The 24,159-nt window shown below is 35.5% G+C and overlaps 1 protein-coding gene across 15 annotated transcripts in view; it reads right to left on the bottom strand.

The window, feature by feature from the left end:
- Positions 1 to 24,159, bottom strand: part of DMD (dystrophin) — a 1,151,138-nt gene that overhangs the window by 543,530 nt on the left and 583,449 nt on the right. For all 15 annotated transcript variants that reach the window (XM_077781657.1, XM_021553010.3, XM_021553014.3 and 12 more), the window contains one exon: positions 22,325 to 22,497. In XM_077781657.1, coding sequence (XP_077637783.1) covers positions 22,325 to 22,497 — 173 coding nt within the window. The remainder of the gene's footprint in view (positions 1 to 22,324; positions 22,498 to 24,159) is intronic.

Raw genomic sequence — 24,159 nt, forward strand, 5'->3', positions numbered from 1 at the left:
TATATATTATCCATTCATATAGATACTCTAATTTATACACTAATTTACAAAAACTGTTCAGAATATTATATATATATTAATCTTGTGAATAACAAAAGATCTTCAACAGTTTCAAGTAAAATTTATCACTCTTGAAGTTCTTAGCTCATGAATAAATACCAAAAGGCATTTTGGCAAATTCATGTTTGTAATATGGAGAATTTAAACAATATATAGATGCCTACAAGGGTATAATAACTCAGAAGGTTATTATCTCTAGTAGAGCTATGCAGTAGCAAAGAAATCATATTCTACCACTTGATCCAGCTCAGTTAGGAAAGTTTCTAATGACTGGACGGAAAAAAATTATGACAGAGCTCAGGGAGTGTTTGCACAACCCCCAGGCACAGGGTGTGACTCCAGAACTGCCCTGTGCAGGGTCAGGACTTGGACTCAATGATCCTTGTGGGTCCCTTTCAACTCAGGACTGTGACTCTGGGTCTAGTAAAGAATCCCAACCACATCATTCTGTCTGTTCATCACCGATGTCAAAAAATAAAATATATGTGAAACTAGTTCAAATTATCCTGTCTGTTCATCACCAATGTCAAAAAGTAAAATATATGTGAAAGTAGTTCAAATTATACAAGCAAGCTATAAATTCAAAGAAATTGTTACTGAGATGATGCAAAAGGCCAGCTTTGTACAATGTTACATGGTTAGCTACCGCTGCAAAGGCCTTCATAAATATTTCTGGGCAGTGGATAGTCTGCATTGCACATCCTATTCCTCAGTAATCAGGAGTAAAAAAACAGAATATAATTGATACAAATTCTAACGTTAAGCAGATTAAGACTGTAACAGGAAAGTTTAATGCAGTTTCTGTCTTCAGTTATCTCCTACCTCAAACACCTTTTTTTGTTTTGGAACATAGACGCCAACCAGAAATCTAGCCTTTGGGGATACAGCAATACAGCAAGAATCAATAGAAGCTGAACAGACATAGCCTGCTGATCAGAGAAAAGAAGCTCACATCTTATGAGGCTCTGATCTTTCATATAGTATATATGTCAGTCCCACTGGACAGTAAGAATTATTCACAGAATAAAAGCTCTGAAATGGAACTTAAAAATAAGCTTTATTTAAAACTGACATGTTCAGTTTAACAATCTTTATTCACTCTCGGTAAAGAAAGTAATTAGTAGAATATATGTGTATTCATATTAGCAGTGTTTAAATTAGTCATAACAATAAGTTTGTTTACTCATTCATTTAAAGTTTATATTGAGATATTAGATCTCTGTTTCATAATATAATTAACATGCTTCAGTCTCCTCTGATTTGAGTAAATTAACTTTTACTTTCTTGCAGAACAATGTGCAATTTTGACCCTAAAGAACTATAGTGAGATTTCAGGCATAAGAAATTATGAAGAGAAAAAGATGAGATTTCAAAGCAGTTACAATTAACTTTAAGTTATTAAGTGTCCCAGTTAAGATATTTTTAGTTAATACCTGTTAATTGAACTGTCAGATATATTGAAACAGTCTTGATTAAAATGTCCATACTTTGCCACTGCTACTATGACTTAATTATTTAATAAGGCATATTTTACTTCTCTGTAGATAAACTAAACAAAGAAAAGTGATGCACAAATCTCTGCAGAATATTCACATTGCAAATTTCGCAAAGTGACTTTTTCGTAATTCATATTTTGATATTTTAGAGAGACCCACTTCAGTATGAAAACTCAAAACTATAAATCTTTTCAGTATTATATCACAGAAATGAGCCTTGGGTGCTTTGTTACCATAAAGAGTTGGGCAGCATGATAGAGCTGCCCATGTTTTAAACATGCACACAGTCATGTTAGCTGGCACATAATGACTTTATAGGCATGTTTATAGCAATAAGAGTTTTAGGGCCTTTATCACCCCATTGTGTCATATAAAAACATTAATCAGCCACCATGAGACATGAAGTCCAGGAAAATTTTATTAATTTTGTACATTTGGCCTATTTCTTTCTGCAACTGCAGCCTCTGGGAACTACAGATTTTTTTGTCATAAAAACCCCCTGAGAACTCTTTCTAGGAAAATTGTTCAGGATTCACAATAAGAATTTTAATTGTTACATAACACAGGCTTATGAATTGAATTTTATGTTGAGTTTAATGCAGATGTTTTAATTTGCCCATAAAATCAAGGAGTTTGGAATTTGTAAATAAATCTTCCAAGCAGGTTTGCATTTTTCCTCAAAGCAAAATAAATAGCTATAGTTTGGACAGTGGCAACCTTTACTGTTTCACTAAATTTACAAAAAGAAAATTGAAGCAGGAAAGAATCTGGAGGAAGACTGTGAACAACACATAAGAGAAGAAGGGACATGGAAAGAATTGCGCTGGAATAATATAATTTTTTTTTTCTTTCAGTACTGATCCTCTTTGTTAGAAGGAAGTATGTCTTATATGACTATTAATATTCAGCACAAAGAACAACTCCGTTTTCACAGGAAAAAATGAGACGTTTTTAAGAGCAATAAGGTACAATGAAGAAGTGCAGATTTACAACAGGGACTGAAGAGGCTTCAATTCCCTGCCCTTATTAATCACATTTCCCACCTTACCTTGTGGCTGGCATCTCAGGGATTCCCAGCCTAGCAACACATTTTTTCTCCAACTCTTCAGATCTAATAGAGATCTGCTTGCCAAATACACAAGTTAGAGAGAAATGGCAGTTTATACAGGAAGCAAAATGAAATGGCAGTGTCTCCCTGGAAGACAAACCTGACACTCCAATCCCAGTCATGGCCCATGACCTACCGCGTCTGGAAAGAATCATTACTGTTTCTAACACTCCCTGGACAAATAACCAATAATTTCAAATTATCATTATATTTTGCTTAGAATTTGAAAAACTGCAGTTCCAGGGTACAAACTTTTTTTATCAGTAGAAGAAAGGACTGACTCAGATTTCCACAAAAAGATTTTTAGACTCCCAGTGCTTTGTCTACAGCACTAAAGTCCTTAAAATCTCTCCTTGCTTGCCAGAATAACAAGCTAACTGCAGTAGATGCTTCTGCAATTGGTTCTCCACAGACACTTTATCCTCTTCCTCCTGTAACTAGGAAACACAAAGCAATAGTCCCTGGAGGATAAAGTAATGGCAGCAAAGAAGCTCTTTAAGTTTAAGCAACTTCCCCTTTCTGAAAGAGGGAGGGCCATACAGTTCCATTTACAAGATGACAGCCAGCTTGATTTCTCCAAAAAGAAAACCCCTAGAGTAGTTTAAAAAAGACTCTCAGTCCTCTGCCAGCTCCTGGGGATCAATACAGCATTCTCAGTCAACTAATTTCTCCCAAATTGCTGTGGGAAAAGACATGCTAAGTTGTTTAACTAGGGAAGAGCAGTTGTTTTTGATCAAGCTGTGGTAAAGTATTTTTTTAGTTCTTTAGGCCCTGATTATGTCTTGTTCAGTCCCAGGTGAATCTGGTGACTGTCACAGGAACATTCCAGCACTGGCTACAAGCCATACTGATCCTAACAGGGCTTCTGCAATACAGAATGGACTGAAAATATTATGAAAGTGGTGTTTAACTGCAGAGGAAAGAAAATATCTGACTAAGCATATTGTGCTCGGTAAACACAAATAAAAATACTGCACTCACACCAAGATCTTCCTTATATTTTCTAGAGAAATAGTACTTTTTTTGTTCTTTTTACAGTACAAGGTCAAATAAATATATTGAGATTTTTTAAAAAATGTGTTTAAAATTCAAAACTTTGGGCTCTACATATTAAACAACAGACAAGCAGGTGTTTAAATTGCTTGAAATTAGCATGGAAGAAAACATGCTGCTCATTTGGAGACATATGCACACAAAAGAAAAAGAAGGAGATGAAAGGTAGAAGGAATCCTACTCCTTTCTGTGCTAGCCAAAAAAAAGCCCAGTAAAATAAGCTGTTGAAGAATAAAACAATCTTTCTTATTTTTGGACATTACCCCTAGGTAAAAGCTTTGATACACCAGCAAAGTCTGCTTACCTATGCTTTGCTTCCCTTACATAGCAAACATCTTAAGGTTCCACTTCAGGGGTTTTTATTAGATGGAATTACATCCTTGTTACAAGGTTCTGTAATTAATTTATTCTACTTACTATAAATATGTCTCAGTAGAAAACCAGATGACAGAAGGGGCTGCACATTAGTGGAAATCACACACAACACACCATTTGTATTACTTATAATATCAAGGGCATTAAAATGAGAATTCCTTGAAATTATATTTAATTCTAATTGTTAGATTCTTCATTGTCAGAAGTAATTTTTTTTATCTTTAATGTAACTTCAAATGCTTTTTTTTTTTAAATAGCAATTTAACAGCCGCCTCCATAGAGAAGTTTAACTGTGTATGTGCAATGTACATACATCTATACTTGTCTGTATATATATATATGTATATACCTATAAAGGCTTTATTTCAACTTTTCACTCTGCCTGGTACACACTGATGACTTCAATGCATAATTTACATTTCAAAGGATACTTCAAATACAAAAATGCTGACTAGGGAAAATGTTCAAATTCAAGGATTATCACATCACCGTAGCCAAGATTTCTTGTGCTTTCTACTACTTAGTGGAAAAAACAGTGATGCAGTAAAAGCCAGGACTAAAATTCAGACTTCCTACTGAGAATCTGTGTGCCACTCTGGGGTAGAAATTTTTCTTTACTCAAACAGTACTATGCCAAGCCTAACTGTAAAAAGATTTGTGCAGATGGAGTGCAAGATTAAACCTGTTTAGCACTGTCAAGGATGACCTGGCTGGGTGCTGGGTCCCTTCCAGGGTGTACATGCACTGCACAGCCTTACAGATTTTCTTACACAAAAAATAACCTTTTCTTACACAAAAAATAAGCCATCTGCAGTAGCTGATGGCCACAGCTTCCACCATTCACCAGGAAGTCAGCTAGACCAGAAGTTTGTAACTGGGTAGCAGATGAAGATTTGGGAAAGTTGTTCAGGTTGGATATCAGGAAAAGCTTTCTCACCCAGAGGGTGGCTGACCATTGTGGCAGGCTCCCCAGGGGAACTGGTCACAGCAGCAAGACTCACAGAGTTCAAGAAGCATTTGGACAATGCTCTTGTGATTCTTTGTGTATCTTGCACAGGGTCAGGAGTTGGATTTAATATTCTATGACTCTACTACTGTCATCATAAACTCCACTGAGCATATAGTCCACAGGAATATACAGTGTTAGTCAACCCCTGGGGACTAGTTAGGGGGTTAGGCAACCCCTTATGCTATAAGTCCATAAACCCAAAAGGATATCACTATCAAATCATAGCACTAACAATTTCACAAATAAGAAACAAGAGATCAATAGATTTCTGTTTTAGGGGATGAAGAGCTCCTGAGTGCCAAGTGTAAGATGAGCTAGGCCACTCTGCTCCATATCAAGGCTGCTGATTTCAGGAGTCTGAAAACTATCACTAGGTCCTCATTCTCATCTACCTGTTTGAAGAATGTGAAGCTGCACCTTGTCCCTCTCTCCTTTAGTAAATACAGGGCTAGGTTGAGCACTCATTAACCTGGAGGTGAGGTTTAGCTCACTAGATGATTTTGCACGTAAAGTCTCCTTTACAAATACTGCTGACAGCAGCAGAAGGAATACTGCTGGGCACTTCTAGAAATACCAAATATGTAAAATTAGATAAAATTTTTGGTAAAATTAAAAAAAGAAACAAAGTTATGCCCATTACCTATTGCTATTCCTTCTCTGTAAACAGAAAAGGAATCTGGAGCATCTTAGCTTGGCACCCTTGGAAAGTGCTAAGCAAGCAACCTGCTGTCATTTAGCCCAACTGGTGAGGAACCCTGATTGCATCCCAGGATTTGCATAGGTGATAAAAATGAAAGTCTTTAAAAAAAAAGAAAAAGAAAACTAAAATGGAGAAACAGAATAAGGTTAGCTGTCTGGGCTGTCTTGTGAAAGATAGTATTGTTGTTTTGAAATTACAAATAAAAGAGAGAGAGCAAACTTTAGAGAGTTAAAACTGTGGGATTTTTTAAACTTGTCCTCTGTAATTCACTGCTTAGTGACCAGACAATTCAGAGTTAAGGTAGAGAATAACCACTCCTTGCACTTTAATCAAACTTGGAAATTTATAAAATACAAAAATCTTAGATAATGATAAGTGCTTTTAATTTTCTTGCCAATACAACCTTCTCCTACTCTATTCTTGGACATATCATATTTAAGACTGTAGAAGCTTACACAGCTTAGAATTCTACTGTGTGGTAATCTCACAAAAAATGTGCTCTTCCTCTGTCTCTATCAGAATCTTGGAGAGTGTAAAGGCTACAGATAGCACACTCCCAGAGCTCCCAGTTATGCCAGCACAAAAAGCAAACTGAATCAAGAATTCCATTCTTAGCTTCAGTCTCACCTATTTTCCTTCTAAGTCCACAGAGAGCCCAAATGCAATTCACTGAGGTATCCCTGAATGACTATAAATGCTGAATTATCATTTTTACTCTGTCTTAACATGTTCTGCAATATTCAGATCATAGCAAGCATGTTCTTCATTACTGTTTCAATATTTCTAGCAGCTACTCTCTGCTATGTGTTCTACCTTTCTATTTGCAGTGATTGAGGACACAGACCATGCTATACAAGCACGGACAGTCTATTACACTATTCACCAGTATTTATAGTTCTCTAACTTCCATGCAAAATCTTCCATGCAGACCCCTTTGCCCCTGTTCCCTTAGCAACACAATCTTTTCAGTTATCAAGTCCCTGTTACATTCCCTTGCACCAGTGATGTCCTTGTTTCATCCTCTCTCATCAGAGCAGAGTGGCCAGAGTGGTGTCTTCAGTTCTTGTTCTTGCCTTGAGTTTATCTCTTCCATGACTTCCACTGTACCAGGGCCAGGAGGTCTGTGGTGCTACCCAGCTCAGCTTCTGAAGCTGTCAGGTCTTCCATATTATTTTAGGATGCCACTATCTTTCCCTGCTTTAGAGGAATACTAATACTTTAGAGGATACTTTGGAGGATCATGACTAGACTATTGAGTTAGCAGCAGCACTTACTGAAATAAACTGAGGTGGTGACGAAAAAGGATACAGCAGATGTGATTAGGTCCTATTTTTTTTCACGAGGTGAGATGCTATATCTTGCCTGCACTGAATGTCATGTACTTGATTTCAAAAACTAACCATCTGTAACTTCTGCTACTACCAACTATACCATTAGATGAAAAGTCTGAAAAAGAATTTTAATAAAAACAGCAAATCCAGGTGGGGACTTCGGAGACTCAAAGCTGACTGCTAAGCCTCTTTCTATAAATGTTTTCATATATGATTGTATATTTGTGCACTATTGCTCCATGGACCAAAACCTGAAACAAAACCTTGTTGCAAAATTATTTCTATCTCTTTCAAGAGTCATGAGTTCTAGTGGTCTTTTTCTACTTTTTCCTTTCCTATAGTAGTGCAAATCCACTGAAAGCAGTGGAGCTGATTCTGACTTACAGTGCCATAAGCTTTAGGAGGCAGAAGGTTGTTACAGAAGCCTGGTACTTTTGTGCCATCAAACTACAGATGTCCTTCTCTTTGTCTCATGTGGATAATTGCCCTCATCTTTACAACAGGACAGAGTACACAGGTATTGTTTACAAATGTAACTGCCCATTCAGAACTGATTGGAGAAATTATGCCAAAACCACAATCGTGAGCAGCTCCGTGTTTGCTAGGATCACCATGGGTTTGCTAGGATCATCATGGGTGCTTCCCATGAAGACACCTTGGAAATAAACTATCCTGCTCAGTGTGTGGAAGATGCAGAAAGACTTGGGGAACTGACCAAAGGATTGTGCATCCAAATGGAAGAAAAAAATTGCAACTGAACTGGCATTGCTGTTGTGCCAGAGGATTGAAAGATAGTGAAGAGAATTGTTGGTCTGTTTAGTGCCCTGCAGGGACAAAGACACTCATGGTTATTAGAGAAATTTATTTCTGGGCTTGCAGACTCCCACAGTGTCTGCTAAAGAGTATCAGTTCAGAAAGGCAGCAACAATTTCTCCTTTTCCTTACTGGCAAACTACAGTGGCTGTCATTTATCACCCTGACAATATGAAAATGCAACATGATTCTGTTAAGAAATCCTATGCCTTCTGATTTTTCACTGATCTACCACATTGTCAAATACTATGCACACAGACAAGGTACACAGTTGTGCGTAGTGTAAAAGGAAAAAAAATTGCTTAAAGTAATTATAATTAAAGTATTTGAATCTGGGGTGTATTAGACCTTTAGAGTTTTTAACTTCATTTTCTTCCTTCATTATATTATTGATTTGATTTGATTAGCACAGTTGCTTTTAAAATTAATATTCATTGTAAGATGCTAGCCAGTCTTTCTTCTGTTTAGGAAAGCCAGAAATACTTTTTTCCTTATATAAAACCTTACTAGTAAAGTCTTAATCCCACCATTTGCACACTGAAATCAGAGGGGATAATAGAAATAAGTCACTAATTATGGAAGAGCCTTAAAAAGTCCAGAGAAAAAGATTCATGGAACAGTAGGTATCTGTACCACATGTTTGTGTTACATGAGGGCCTGTGAACCTGAGATTCCCCATATTTATGTTTTGTCTTGGTTTCTAACTAGTCAGAGGGCATTTTGTGTTCTGATAGGCAGGAAAAAATATGCTGGAAAGATGGAAAAAGCACTTTTCCTGTTAGCCAGTCCTGCACAGCACTGGGAACATGGCAAAGCCACCAGGCCACTCCAGCCCCATGGGTGCAGCGCTCAGGGGAGAGCAGAGAGGGAATAAAAGGAGAAAAAACACTTTAAAAAGTCACACAAAATAGCCAGATATTATCTGAACACTTTGTTGTTTCTAACATCTGTCACAGCTTCTCACTCCAGTCCCTCCTTATGTCCATAAAGGTGACCCTTGAGGGAAGTGTTATTGAGGGTAGAGCATTAGGATGGAATTTAAGGTTCACTTCTTGGCAAATTAGAGTATTTCTATCTAACCTTTAAAAAGCAGCTGAATATCACAGCTCTTCCTGTCCTCTTTATGAACTGACAAAAATATAATTTTTAGGGTGTTTTGAGTTGATTTAGCCAGATTTGTTAAGGAAGGTAAATAAGAGGAGAATAGGACTAGGTATGGAATTAAGAACTATTTCATACATAAGACAGCTTCTATTATTGCTTATGCTTTCTTTGCATGTCATCATTAACCATATGACATCTGAATAGAAGTGTCTGTGCACAGCCATAAAACACTTCTGAAGGTTTTGCCAGAGAGTAGTCAGGAGAGAATCTCATGGATCAGGGGAAATCAGTGTGTCTTGAGTGGCCCTACAATACTACAAATGAAAGCTTTAAATGCAGAATCTCTATCATTAAAGAAGACATAATATGCACAACCATACAAAAGCGCAAAGTCTGGCACTGAAAAACAAAAATATTCAACAAATGTCTTGATGATTTTTAGAAAATTCTGTTATGTAGTAAAACTTGCAAATTAATTTGACTGATTGTTTTTTAGTTCTACATGGAAAGCAATTACAATTACTGCATTTTATATGCTAAAATAACATAGGCAGTGTATATTAAACACTGAATCATGTTAATAGATATTTCCACGAAAGATTAAAAATTAAACATTTAAACAAAACAATTTAAACATTTAAACAAAAGATGAATAGCTAAACATTTTTTTTTTCAGAGTACATCCCTAAACTATTAATTTTCCTGAGTTAATGAGCTCTGACCTTTTACTGCCTTAGAATACAATGATGATTCTCGAAGTTGAAATTTACTATTTTTGTCAGCATCCTATTTTCAGAGATCCCTTTTAAAAATCAAAGTAACAATTTTATTATGTTGAAAACATTAAAAGAATCTAGATTTTGGCATACAATTCTGAGATGATGGATGAAATCTGATAAAGCTACTGAATAAATACTAAATATATGAAATCAGAATTTTTTAAAATGTGCTTGCTTCTAAACAGCTATTGAAACTGAGTTTGTATTGATGCTTTTTTCTTCTTTTCTCTGAGAATGGAAACAGAGGCATTTATTTCTACTATGGGGAATATATGTTAAAATTATTGATTTTATGTCTATTTGAAGAATATTTATAATATTCTCAGCTACATTTTCCTTATATTTTGCTTTTCTTTAACGATGCTAACAGACAAAACATACAACTATTGATAGCCTGTTTTTCCTTCAGTGTATTCTCTCTTTTTGTTTGTAGAAAATTCAATTTCACTTACGATATCACTTCTTAGTCCATATGATTTCTTTCTCAAAAGATATGACTATCATGAGATACATACTGACTAACTCATAGGATCTGACCTCTCATGTGTGAATTTCTATGATGTGTGAGTATCCCAACCATAATAGTATTATGAGAAGACAAGGTGAAAATTCAGTTCTAGTAGTTATGATCAGTGCAGAAGATAAAAGGGAACAGGGAAAAAGAAAATTCTCCCCCTTGTGGCAAGGAAGTAGCACAAGCCAAGTTCTTTCTTAGGTTAGTATTAAACATCAGTATCAAAAGCTCTGATCTGAACTAAAGGAATAATGTGCCTGATACATCAGTTAAAGGCCTCCTTTTGCTGAAGAAGATGAGTGCTTTAAAGCCCTATACCTCAAGAATAACTTGGCAAAACCATTTAGAAAGCTTTATGGCAGCCAAGAACTATGCATATAGGTGTTTTTACCTAAATGCACTTAACTCCCAGTTCTGCAGAATAAAGTGCTGCACTGGTCAATAAAACCCGGACCATAAAGCCTTATAAAGATTAAGTTTCTTTGCACTTTCTCAAAACGGTTCCAAATACAACTGCAATGTCTCACCCTGAGAGTAAAATTAGAATGGAGCAGATAAAAGCACTTTCATACATGCATGAAACTACACACACAAAGATAAATGTACAGACAACACTTTATACTTAGGAAAGGCATATTTATGGCCAGGAAAAACAGTTTTGCAGACAGACTTTACAATAACAGCTAACAAAAATGGTGAAAAGAAGCTCTTTGTTTAGTAGTGATAGAGGAAAATCACACACTATCACTTTTAGAATTTTATTAACTAGAACTGACAATAAAGAGTTTGAATGTTTGAAAGAAACACTGTGAGTAAGATGATGAAGCATAACACTTATAAGACATTTCTGAAAATCTGCATAGTTAGAAGTTACATTCACGGTTTCTGGTTTGTTGAGCGGCAGATGCATGCTTTTCTGAAACTTTTTAAACCTTTAAAAGTTCAAGAAATCCAGTCCTTTCCTAGATAAGATGGACAGACATTGTAGGACTACAGAACAATAACCTCTGATTATTAACATATTCCAGAGGCCTATATCAAGCAGTTTCCAGAGAGAGACTGCAGGAAATCTTACTGATGAATGCATGAGATTTTAGATATATTAAAAGGAGAATACTTATATCAGAAGGTTCTGATTTCTTTGCAGGATTTTCCACCAGATGAAGTACCCCCTACCATTCAAATAAGCATTATTTCTTCATGAGTCTGAAATCCGTGTTCTAAAAGAATAAAATTGTATAAAGTCTGAAATATATAATGAACCTATAAAAAAGGAGAAGGACCGGCAGGGTCCCCCTGGATCATGCTTCACCTTACTACTTCACATACTTACAGACATGACTGAAAGAGGAGAAGTCCAAGAAGTAGTAAGGTCAAGTCGAGAATTATGTCATAGAACCCAAGCCCTACAAGTCTTTTCCCCCATTCAGGCTGCACCCCAGGACACTGAGACAGCAAAGGCTTTACAGCCCAAGATGCCATTGACTTTCTGGGCTGCAAATGCATGTTTCCTGCTCATATCTAATTTTTCATCTGCTAACAACCCCAAGAGGGTTCTTCTAAAGTCCTCCAATCCCCCATTAGGGTTAAATCAGAGGTAGAAAAGTCAACATGCTTAATCTCAGAGCTGCCTTTCAGAGGGAGCTAGATATGGGTGAGCCAACAGAAGCCCCACTGAATTAATTGAGAAATGCAAAGTCCAGCACCTGCGAAGGAAGAACTCCTTGCAAAAATATAGTTTGGAAACTGATTGGCTGGGAAGTGGCTTTGCAAAAAGGGATCTGGAGTACTGTGGGCAATAAGTGGGACATGAGCCAGCAGTGTATCTTGTTAGCCAAAACAACCAAGTATATCCTGAGCTGCATTGGCAGCAGCGCAGCCAGCAGATGGAGAGAAAAGACAACCCTTTTGCACTCAGGTCTCATTGGGCCACATTGAGAACACTGAGTCCAATTTTGCACTGATTAAACAGGACCTTAATGAACTGCAGTGAATTCAGCAGGACAACACCACGAAGTCTGGGACACTTGCTCTGTGAGGAGGTCATTGAAGAGCTTCAGTCAGGCTCTTCAGAGGGGTGCATAGTGTGAGGATGAAAGACCAAAGGCATAAAAGCAAATGAGAAGTTTAGACCAGATATAAGGAAAAAAAATTGTACCATGAGGGCAGTCAAGCTGTGGAACAGGTTGCCAAGAAGTTGGTCAGTCTCTGCTACTGAAGGCCTTTATGACCTGTCTGGCTAAAGTAACCTGGTTACTAGTGTTGAGCATGTTTTGTGCAGAATGTTAGACTGGGAGAAACCCTGACAATCCTTCCAACTGGAATTATTCTGTGATTCTGTGACACTAATTAAGGAAATGAAAACCCTCTAAGTCACCATAGCTAGATCTTAGACAGCTCGGGACAAAGGGAAAATACAGCAGCAAGGTGCAATCACATGGAGATAAATTGCTAAAAGGGATTCTAGTGAATTTTTTATGACTAACAGGCTAAGCAAATAAAACCTAAGGAAATGAAACTTCAGTGATTATGTTGTCCATCATTCATTCCCAATAATAAATTTTCTAGCCTTTTAGCCAATTTCAGCCAAATCTGAGAGGGAAGTCTCAGAGGTAATTATGCTGTTATAGGATTTTGAAAAATTGTTTGCTGGAGAGAAGAAAGAACATTTTATTTGTTTTAACACTCCAAAAAGACAAGCAGAAGGCCCCTGAGTTCCATTTTGATTGGCAGTTGCTAATTCCAGCCACCCAACTAAGCAAAATATAGGTATCATCTGCATTCTATGGGAATTTTATGTGAATTTTTTGCTTTATTAATTTTTAATCTTGGCACCCACCTCCTTTTAGTTTTCTTGCTGCCATACAAGACTTATGGACAGAAAGAATACATCAGATAATCTGACTAGAATTGAAACTGTACAATCTTACAGTGTTATCCTTATGTAGCCCTAATAGATAGAGAATTGCCTCAAGGTCTTAATGGAGTTATTACTAAACCAAATTTTCCTGACTGATATCAGCCTTAATGATATAGGAGCACAGCAAAATAATTGTCACGTATTTTATTTTAGTGTAACTGCTAGAAGAAAATTTTCAACATTACATTAAGAATTAATCTCTCTTTTACTAGAAAAGCAACTAGGCACTTAAAATTACCAATCAAATGAAATAATGAAAGTCTGAGGTAGAAGGAAACTATATATTCCAGGAAGAAACAAATAATATAACATTGGAAAGAACTAGTTGCAATGCATCTAAGGCACAGTTCCCTGCAGAAGCCCAGAAGATAAGGCTTTAAACATGTCTCAAACACCAGCAGCCAGATGGTCTTGGAGCCAGCCAAGGGTTGCTGGTGAGGGCACACAGTGAGGAAGAACAGCATGTGGCTGAAGGACGGGCCAGGCAGAGGTAGGACAGCACTTTCATGGGACAATTGTCCTTGTTCTGGCTCCTGGAGTGAAGAACAACACAGTACAGGGCAAGTACAGGAATGAGGGCATGGACTGTTGGCCAAAGGCCAGCCCAGTAGCCCAGTCAAGACTCCTAAAATCCCCCACAAACTCTGACCTATTTTCAGAGAGGTCTAAAAGAACGAACTGATGATGATAACAATTTTGAATAGAAAGCAAGAAACTTAGCTCCAGGATGGGAAAACTTCATTTTAAACAGGTGTTTAAACACTACAAAGCCTGGGTGGTTCTTGCCCCATCAGCTGGATCCCTGCAGCCCTTTCTCTCTCTTTCTCTCCTTCTTTCTCTTTTTTCCTCCCTCTCCCTCTTACATTTCTCTTTCTCTCTTCTGTTTCACCTGACCCCTTAGTCCAAATCCACCACTGCTTACTTATACTATAACATACTTATATTTATAGATATATATAATGTATATATAATATTATATATATATATATATATATATATATATATTTCCCACATGTGTACAATTTAGTAATAAAACTTTTTAAGTGTTTATGGTTCATCTGATTTCTGTCATTCATTTTTGAAAATGGCATCTATAAATCTAGGGTACTTCCACCCTGTTAAGAATGGGATGCCACAGTCCCCCCAGAATAACAGTAAATAGGAAACAGGTGTTTTGCCTATTTTTACAAAGCATCCCTGCAATACTATGCTTCAAGTTAAGAAGGAAACCTTTTTCCTATGATAAACCATACTCACAGTTCCACAGACAAATAAAAATAAATAAATAAAAGGTGAAATTAATCTCAAAGGTCAAAATTTTAGGGAGCAGAAACTACTCTATTAATGTGCAGCATATCTAGTGCTATAAGAACTAAACAAAGTAAACAGTTTTTGTCAGTTCCATAGCTGCAGCATTTTGGATCATATCAGAAGTATTGACTAGCTTTCACCAAAATCACCTCAAACACTGACTTTCCCATAAAGAAAAGAAAATTTCAAAGCTGACCACCCGCAGTGAATTACTGAAGGTCACCAGGCTGAACTTTGTATTCTCAAATCTATTTGTACCAGTCTGTGTTAGTACACGAAACTTGCTGCTTTCTACTCCAAACTTAATGTGTGTCTTTGTCTCTCTGGCACATGTTTATGTTTATTACATGTTTATGTAACACATATAATAAAAGAAAAATCTTCCTTTCAAACTGCCTTGGAGGAAGCAAAAGAAAATTATATTTATTAGATGATAGCAACAACATGCACTGAGAACTGAGAAACAGCAGTGATGAAAATTGTCAGTGATAAAACAGAAAACTAACTTCTGACTTTAGCTACAGATGTTAAAAGACTAGGCTCCCTCTGCTGTCAAAAATGCTTTACCAGGAGGTACTTGCAGGGCGGTGTACACTGCACCATGGCAACCAGAGAATGGCAATTCCTTAAAAAGCCTCAAGGGAATTCTGCAAAGGAGCTCACCTTAGTACATCCAATATGCATTGGACCTAATGGCAGTTCCTGCAACCTCATCCTTCATCCAGTGCACAGCTGACCCAGCTAAATATTCATCCAGCTAAAAAATTCTGGCACAGCACAATGCAATGATTCAATACCAGCAGTGAAAGTATACCTTATTTGTCAACACTTACAGAAGGTAATAGAAGTCACTGCAAATAAAGTTTCAGACCTGAGGATATCCTGCAGTTCTCCTAGGCTACATCTACAGGGATGGATGCAGCTCAGCAGGAATGAGCTCTGCCTGTGCTCTGAGATGCCTGGCTATAAATCAGGACTGTCTGTGAAGTTACAGAGATGCACTAACACAGCACCGTCCCTAAAGCAAGTATACCCTTCATTCCAGCTGTGTCTCATAGCCTATGACACTGCCCACAATGTTGTATTTTTTTGTGTATCTGACATGCGGGCCCAAGACAGTTCATATCCAGATGGCTCAGAGTCTATTTGCTTCTGCCTGCATTTCTCTTCATACATATTTGCATTCCCATAGTTCTACAGCCCACATATTCATGACTAAGCCATAACATTTCCCAGACATCTCAGTGAAAATCTTTGTTTGTACAGCAGAAAAAGGCTCTACAATAATTCCTGTATGAATGTGGTGCAGTTTTGTCACTAAGCATTTTACACTAAAGTTATGCTAAGTTATGCTAATTGTCAGCCTTGAGGGTTGGTGATTTTAAAACATACAAGATTCTTTTTCAGCTGAAACATTTTCACAGCACAAACACATGCAAGATTATCTCCTCTATTTATGAAAAGAAATTCTGAGTTAGTTATTTTCACTTCATTTTACAATACAGGCACCTTCAATTCCCATAACATTTTCCTGTTTTAAACTCTTTAATTACACTATGACAGTGATTTAATAAACATAGCTCTTTTCCCAAAAGCTGGAGTGTTATTTCTTTTGCCTTGAATTTTCTATTTAAGTTTAACAAATAATTTTAGATTTCACTTGTAGCAGTTCCATTTAGAAGATTATCTTATATATAGTGCCCCATGAAAAGAGACATTTTAATGGCCATATAAAAGGTAAAAATATTTTCCAGCTTTGTTATAAATTTAATCTTTTTAGTTATAAACTAGGCCACACAAATATTTATATATACGTTGGGTTTCTTTACAGTATAAATATTGACAGAATGCCCTATCTAGATTGTCCATAATAAAACATTTATATGTTATATAAGATCTGCTTGTTATACATTATTTTATACTTATTTGCTAGCAATTAAGTAACCAGTGAAACTTACCAACACATTAACTTGATGGTGCAATATCATGAGGGCAAATCAAGTGGCAAATTTGTTGCAAGAATTTGATTATATAGCACCTTCTATGGAGAGCATTTTTGTACAGTAAGCAGGGTATGGAAATAAATTAACAACTAAAGTTGGCTGTAAGAGTCAAGCATTATAAGCTGCCCTTTTCAAAATCTAAATGAGCAATTTGAGTCACTGTGAAAGAAAGCAAGGAAAAAAAACCTACCCTGCATGAAAGCAAGACATGGTAACTATTTTGAGATTAACATTAGAAAAGAAATAATTTTCTTCTCTCATTGGGGATGAATTAATCTGTTCTGGTTTTCAGTTTCACCTTGAATCCTGAGCCAAGGGTAAGTCTAATAACAAGACTTACAACCTCAACAGAAATATGTGAGCAGATATTTTTTTCAGAAGAGAACAGCCACTATTTCTCACTTTCTCTTAAAATACCTATGTCTTCCACTAGTTGCTTTTCTCCCTGTACTGAAATTTTTGTCATTCACTTTGTCAGAGTTAAGGCAAGTACAAAGAAATGCTGACTGGGCTTAGTGAAAGAGATATATAACAACACATTTAGATAAAAATTAAACTGCATTGTTTCATTATACTTTCTAGTTTAAGATTAATCTCCCCTAATTTTATCTATCCAAAAGTAATGTCTCTAGTCTTATCTTGTCTGGCCTCCCTGAAGAGTCAGAGATGCACTGTACATAGTGCAGCAGTTACCTGTGAAAGGATTTCCTGGCAGCATTGAAATGAGAAAGAACACAAGCATGTACTGTAAAACAGGTAACAATTAAAACTTGGAGAGCTAAGGGTAGGTCACTTGACTCATCTATTCAATGAGTTTACATTTAGAGAGCATTGTTAGTGCCTGAGATGGAAATAGGAAATCCACAGCTGAGAAACTCTGGGAAGGAAGTCATAAATAGCCTAAAGGGCTCCCTAGTATATCTAATTAAAATTAAAGAATCACCTACATTAAATCTATCTTGATGTTCCTTAAGATAGATATGGCACTCAAGGCTAAAAAACCATTTTTAAAAGCTCTAAATGTGTCCCTTTAGTCTTTTGGTTTTGGTTTGGATTCTTTGCAGGAATAAATATTTGTATAATGAATAGTCACAAAGGGATTCAGACCTAAGCATGGTTTTATAGTGGAATGTTAATGAGAAATCTGTGCAAGATTGGCATGGGATGAATGAGAGTGTTGGACCACTCTGAAGTAAGAGGTTGAGGCTATGAAAGAAGACTTGTGTACCTAAATGTTTCTGGGAATCTATATTAAATAAAATAATTTCCTCAGTTTTCTAACATCTGGGTTTGCACTTGTCAGTTGCTTATAGATACTCCTTCAGGAAAATATCTCATACTATGAAAAGATAGCTACACTCTTAAAACATCACTTGGGCTGAATGCAGATCTCTTAATATTGCACCTCTATAATTGCTACTAAACAAGAAGAGCACAGAAGCTGGATCTGCTTCAGATAGAGGAATCACAGACAGGAATGTCCTCAAGACTTACTGGTTCTGCAGTAATTCAGAACATGGGCAGGTTACTTACATTTGAAAAGTTAATGAATTTAATATATTTTTTTTCTAATATCTTGATCTGTGGATCGGATTAGTTCTCAACTCAACAGATTATATATGTAAGGGATTATGCCATCTGCTACTATGTGGTCATAGAAATATTACCACAAAATATTGTTTCTCTGACAATTAATCAATTCTTTATGCACAATACATGTTTTTCCTTCACCCTTACCAAGCTAGTCAACATCTAATTTGAGAAAAAATTTTAATAAAAACTTTTTATTCAGAAAAAGTTGACAGTTGTACTATTATCCAAAAATGAAACTAATTCTTAGTATAAACCTATTAACTATTTTTTATGATTTACTCTTATTACTATAACAATTGCTAGTTGTCTGAATTTTATACAGCCTCAATGTATTTTTATTATAATTATTATGGGGTTGCTATATTTTCTTATAAAAGATTGGCATATCACTTTTTTCTACTTTTCAGAATTATCAAGAAGCACTTTCTAAAGATATCTGATATAAATTTCTCCACATCCTCTCACAACATATGATTTTTAGTGGATTTGAGATAAATTATATATGCATTAATATAATCTGGAATGTAGTCTGGAAGATAATTCTTAAATAAGACATGAAAAAGGAAAAAAATTGAAAATTAGTTGCCTGGCAATTTAGTATTTTGCTTTTGAATTATATTTGAGTATTTTTTCTAACTTTTTCTGCCTTGTGTGTCCTCTTTTTCTCTCTTTTTTTTTTTTTTTTTTTTCCAATATTATTAATTGGGCCTGCGATTCCTGAAGAAATATTTTAAATTAACATCTATTCTGGAAAACTTTGTTGCACTTCAGTGATTCAATGATTTCTGACAGTTTCAGTGCTCCTGTAACTTTAGGGAGCTCTTTTTACAGAAGCAAGACTTAGGCATAAATATAATGGGAAGACAATATCCTGAAAAGCTAAGCAAGATCTTTTACAGTGGCATGCTGATAGGATAAAAAGTTATATAAGACCGTAATTTAAAAGTCTATGTCTATTGTGTTTTTTTTCCCAAAAATTATATGTTCTCATTTAAAAATTTATAGGTTTTCATTTAATTGGTATATAGGGACCTAGTATTAGTGTCAGTTCCTAAATAATCATGATTAATACCAAAAAACCCAGTATTTAAGATTCTGGAAAGAAAGACAACTATTGTGAAATTCTGGTACAAGGACAGGAAAAACTATAACATCTGAGTGGCTATTCTACTGGCACTGAAACCTTACCTTCCAAAATTCACTTTCTATTATCTTAATACAACGGTTGGAAAGATTACATAAAAACTTAGTATCAACCAAAAGCTGAAGTTATAAATTAAATCATCAATTGCTCTTTAGCTCAAAAAAAAAAAAAAAAAAACCCAAACAAATCATGCCACTTCTGTTTCCTGGAGTTTGTTTTGCACTCATAAAATGGAAACCAAGGAAACAAATCCCACTTGGTGTAAGATGACGTCACTCCCATTAATCTGTTTGGAACACAATGAGTTACCATGTTCTGAAATTGGAACAGAAAAGAAAATCACTCCTTTCAAAGAACCATGCTTAGATACAGGCTTGACTTAAAACATTAGGAAGTGAAGATTAGTGGTTAACTGTGATTGTGAAATGATAAAAATTTGCATTCATCCTTGGTTTCTAAAGCCACTAAAAAGGTACTCTAGGATGACCACAGCATTTTTGCCTTTTTTTTCCTCCAGTGAAATATTGTCTGTTATATTACACTAAGTACAATATGAACTCTTATTTAAATACAGGAAACATGCTAAAGTAACAGTGTGAAATAAGGTTTTCAAAAACTGTAGAAGAGCTGCACTTGTAAATCTGTTTGAGTGCTTACCATTCATAGTGTATTCCTGTCAAACTGGTGCAGGCTCTGCTATAAAACAAACTGAAAATCTATTTTGATTTCTAATTAAAAGGAACTCACTCTAGAGTTAATTACAAAGTATCTATATATGAATCAGAACTTCTAGGAAATCAATTTCACACAAAAAATGCAACATGAAGGTTTCTAATGGCTTCTATAAGATTTAGAGTAAGCTCTCTGCTAGTAACTACAGAGCTAAGGAAAGTTGCTTTGATCTTCCATCTGTTGTGGTGATTGGTGACTTTTCATTTATTAAAAAAATAATTTCCATGTTATTACAAGACTTTGATTTCATAAAACCAATATTCAGAAATGAACATAGTTCCAGTATATTTGTTCCTTGTACCTTTCAAATATGGAATACTCACATTCACTTAGACACGCTCCCTTGAAAGCAAGACAGCTCTAATAATAATTCCAAACCTGTCCCTTAGCATCATCATCAGTAGCCTATCTCCTAAACAGAGCTTCATCCGTGTCTCCAGGGCAGAGTTACACTGATACTTTCACCCCTTACAGACACAAACTGCTAGAAGTAAAATGCTAAAGGCCATATTGTCTTGCTTCACCTCATGCCTTGGATTCATGTGCAATCCAAATACACCTCAAAGAAAAGCAGAAGCTATAGGGACCATTTAGAGTTCAAACAAAACCTCTTTAAAGCTGACACTAAACACAAAATATGAAAAAGAAAAAGAAAGGTGTGTGAAAAGAATCAGCAGTCACACTTATCATCACCTTGAGCTACTGTCCATCCTACTGAAAGTAAGTGCCCCAGGCAAAGGCCAGCTGGACAGAAATCATACTTTACAGTTCTCTACTGCCATTATCTGATGACCTCAAAATACTTGACAAACACTAATTCATTTCACCTCACAAGACTCCTGCTGCTAGCTAAATACCACTACAGCCAAAATAACGAATAATTGAGTGTCAGTGATCATAGTGCAAGCTTTCAACTAAATAAATTGCTGTCCTTTCTATGCACCAGCGGCAGAAAATGCATATGAGGAGATTCCAAAGGTTTCTCAGAGACTGCTCTACTAAAAGAGTAACAGGCTGGGCAAAGCCAGTCTCTAGGGAAAAGCTTAACACCAAATATCTCCTGGTCTTATTATCTGTGTAAGCAGATTTTCTTCAACCTCTTTTCTAACTTATGCTTCATTTTTGTACATGGCATCATGACTCACAAGGAATTTTCTTACCACACCAGAACAGGACTTGCTATTTGAAAAAAACAAAATCAACAAAATAACAGGCAAATAAGAATTTGTACAGTTTACCAGATTATAAATCTGTCTTAGTTTCTTACATTTTAAATGTTGAGATAAAGCAGAAATGACACAAAGATTGCTGATTTAGATTTTTTACTATTTATCCCTGATTATTATTTTTTTAAGCCTTACTCTCTTCTCTCTCCAGCAATCTAAAATCAAAGCTAGTGACTCTCTGATGGTAGAAATAAGGTCTCTAGAAATCTGCAAACTGTCATCTGTTCACCAATATTTATAAACAAAGAAAACATAAATTACCAAGGATTAGATTATAGAGCAAAGTCGGTGCAGGCTAAACCCAGAGGAAGTATTTTTATCTTCTAGTAACTGATTACACATTTAGAATCAGGTTTCATTCTATCATTAATGCAATAATTTGCACATAAACCTATTTTTTGTATAATAATGATAAAGTTTTTAACAACAATTTCTTAGATAAATTATATTTCAATACATATGTGCAGTGTAAAAAGTGATATTTTATGAAATATCAATCTATTGTCTTTTGAGATGTCATATCAAACTAAAATTTAATGTCAAGTTTTTAATGTCAAGTTCAACTTTTTAATGTCAAGTTTTCAGCATTGACTGAAGAGCCAATTTTGTAAAATTTCTATGAACGTAAAGTTTCCATGAGTGGAACTGTTGATATATATAAAATTATTTTCATTATCAGATTAATGCCATTCATTCTCAGATGAATTGTCAAGGACATTTCTGTGGTAATTCAATAAATGCTTGAAACTATGACTTTTTAATCTAAGGCAAAGTTATTTGTTAACTCTTAAGTACTCATGCTGGAAAAAAGGTATATGCCATAAATCATAGCAATTTATGTATCATTACCAGTTCAATGGTTCAATGCAAGTGATAGCTGGTCAAAATAGTCTCATATTTTCGGTTTTACAGGAACTTTCACATGTTCTATTCTTAGTTAGAAGAAAGTATTCTATGTGACAAAAAGAAGCAAAAACTCAAAAAAAAAATATCAACAATAGGCCAAATATCAAAGAAAGCCATCAGAGATAGAAAGTTTTAAAAGTTACTTACGCTTGTCGGTCCCTGTACATCTTATTAAGTTTCTCCCATTCAAAATTAAGTTGAGTCAACTTTTCTTGTATATTTGCTGCTTCCTTTGGTGTAACATTTTGCAAAGCTGCTGTCTTCTTGTGGTTAACAATTTCTACATGCCCTTGCAGTCTCCCCAGGCTATCCTTAATGCTCTATAATACCAAGATATTCAAAAATAAAAACAAGACAATGTCTTTATAAATAAAGAGTAATTGTTCATAAGCAAAATAAATTGGCAAATAATGCTAATTAAACAATAACATTAGCAATAGGAATAATTTTACAATAAGCTGGTATAATAATTGAATGTACATCTTTTTTTTGAAGACTGATTGAAATAGATCTGAGAAAGTTGATGGTTGGAGGGGAAATAGAGTTCTATTGGCTCAAAAATTCTGCATGTCAGTATTTACATTTCCTGACCTGACAAAATTGTAACTTTTTAAACTAATAAAAATTATTACACTGTATTTACGACTTTGTAAAATAAAATACTTGAAGTCCTTACATAAATGTGAAGGCAATGCATTGAAATAATTTCATACAAAACCACCCTGCAAAAGAAAAGAAAAAATACTCAGGGTTCCCTAGGTTCATAGAGCTCTAGCATTATAATATGTGTCAGTTTTATATTTGTTGAGGGAGGGGGAAAAAAAAGTACATTCCATAACGTCCCCCATATGAATAATAATTTGAATTTTTAGGTCTTGAGAAACATGACTTACATTTAGCAGACTAAATTAATATGTATAAATAAAAAGGGAATGGTTGATGTCTTGTCTCTGGAATGAGCCACAATAAGGAACATGTTTCCTCCCTGTCAGCAATCTATCATGTGGAGGGAAAGCTGCCTGGGTCTGGGTCATTACTCAACAAACCTCATTTGACTTCCCCAGAAAAATGTCTCACACTCCTTACTCTGGTCTGCTTACGTCTTTGTTTTACACACTTGGGGCATGGATAATTCAGATATTTAATGCTATTGATCTGAATATAAGAAATATCAGATGACAAAACCATAAAATGCCTCTAAATATTCCAAGATTATATCCCATGAAAATAAAGGAGGTGGCATCTTCACAAAGCCTCATCCCTGACTAAAAAATTGCATATTTAAAGAACAGGAGAAAATGTAATTGAAACGTTATAAGCTGCCAGGAGGCAACCACCAAAGTGAAGTGGCCTTCTTTTCAGTAGGTCTGAATATCAGCTCGTCTGAGCCACACAAAAAGGCACTTCTTGTGTTCAACATGTTTATGTACCCAAATGAAGATTAATATATGTGCCTATGTATATTTACATTTCAGGCTTTTTCAACCAAGTAGATCAATTTTCTAAAAATTAAAAATAGATGAAATGCATCTAATCACTCCAGAACTGGTAAGTGATATATCTCTCAATATTTAAAATTAGTGTTCTATGAAAAAGTTATAAAATTTCTAAGTCAGAATTTTGCATTTGTTTAAAGCAGAGCTGCTACAAAAGAACAAGATGATACAGCTGATGTGCTGTAAAGGGGTATAAGAGTATAAGAATGTCCATGAGAAAAAAACAACAACAACAACAACAACAACAAAAAGTATATATATATATATATATATGTGTGTGTGTGTGTGTGTGTGTGTGTGTGTGTGTGTGTGTGTGTGTGTGTGTACACATATACTCATGTATCTCAAACATATTCCCCAACTATCTTTCATGTTGAAGAGAATGATCTGCAAGCAGTTATCAAGAATGCCTTAGGAGATTTGGTAACACGGTTAACAGAAGCAAACAAAGCTAATTTTTTTAGAAAAAAAGGATAACAGAAAATC

The sequence above is a fragment of the Lonchura striata genome, chromosome 2 (assembly GCF_046129695.1).
Source record: "Lonchura striata isolate bLonStr1 chromosome 2, bLonStr1.mat, whole genome shotgun sequence".
Taxonomy (NCBI): Eukaryota; Metazoa; Chordata; class Aves; order Passeriformes; family Estrildidae; genus Lonchura; species Lonchura striata.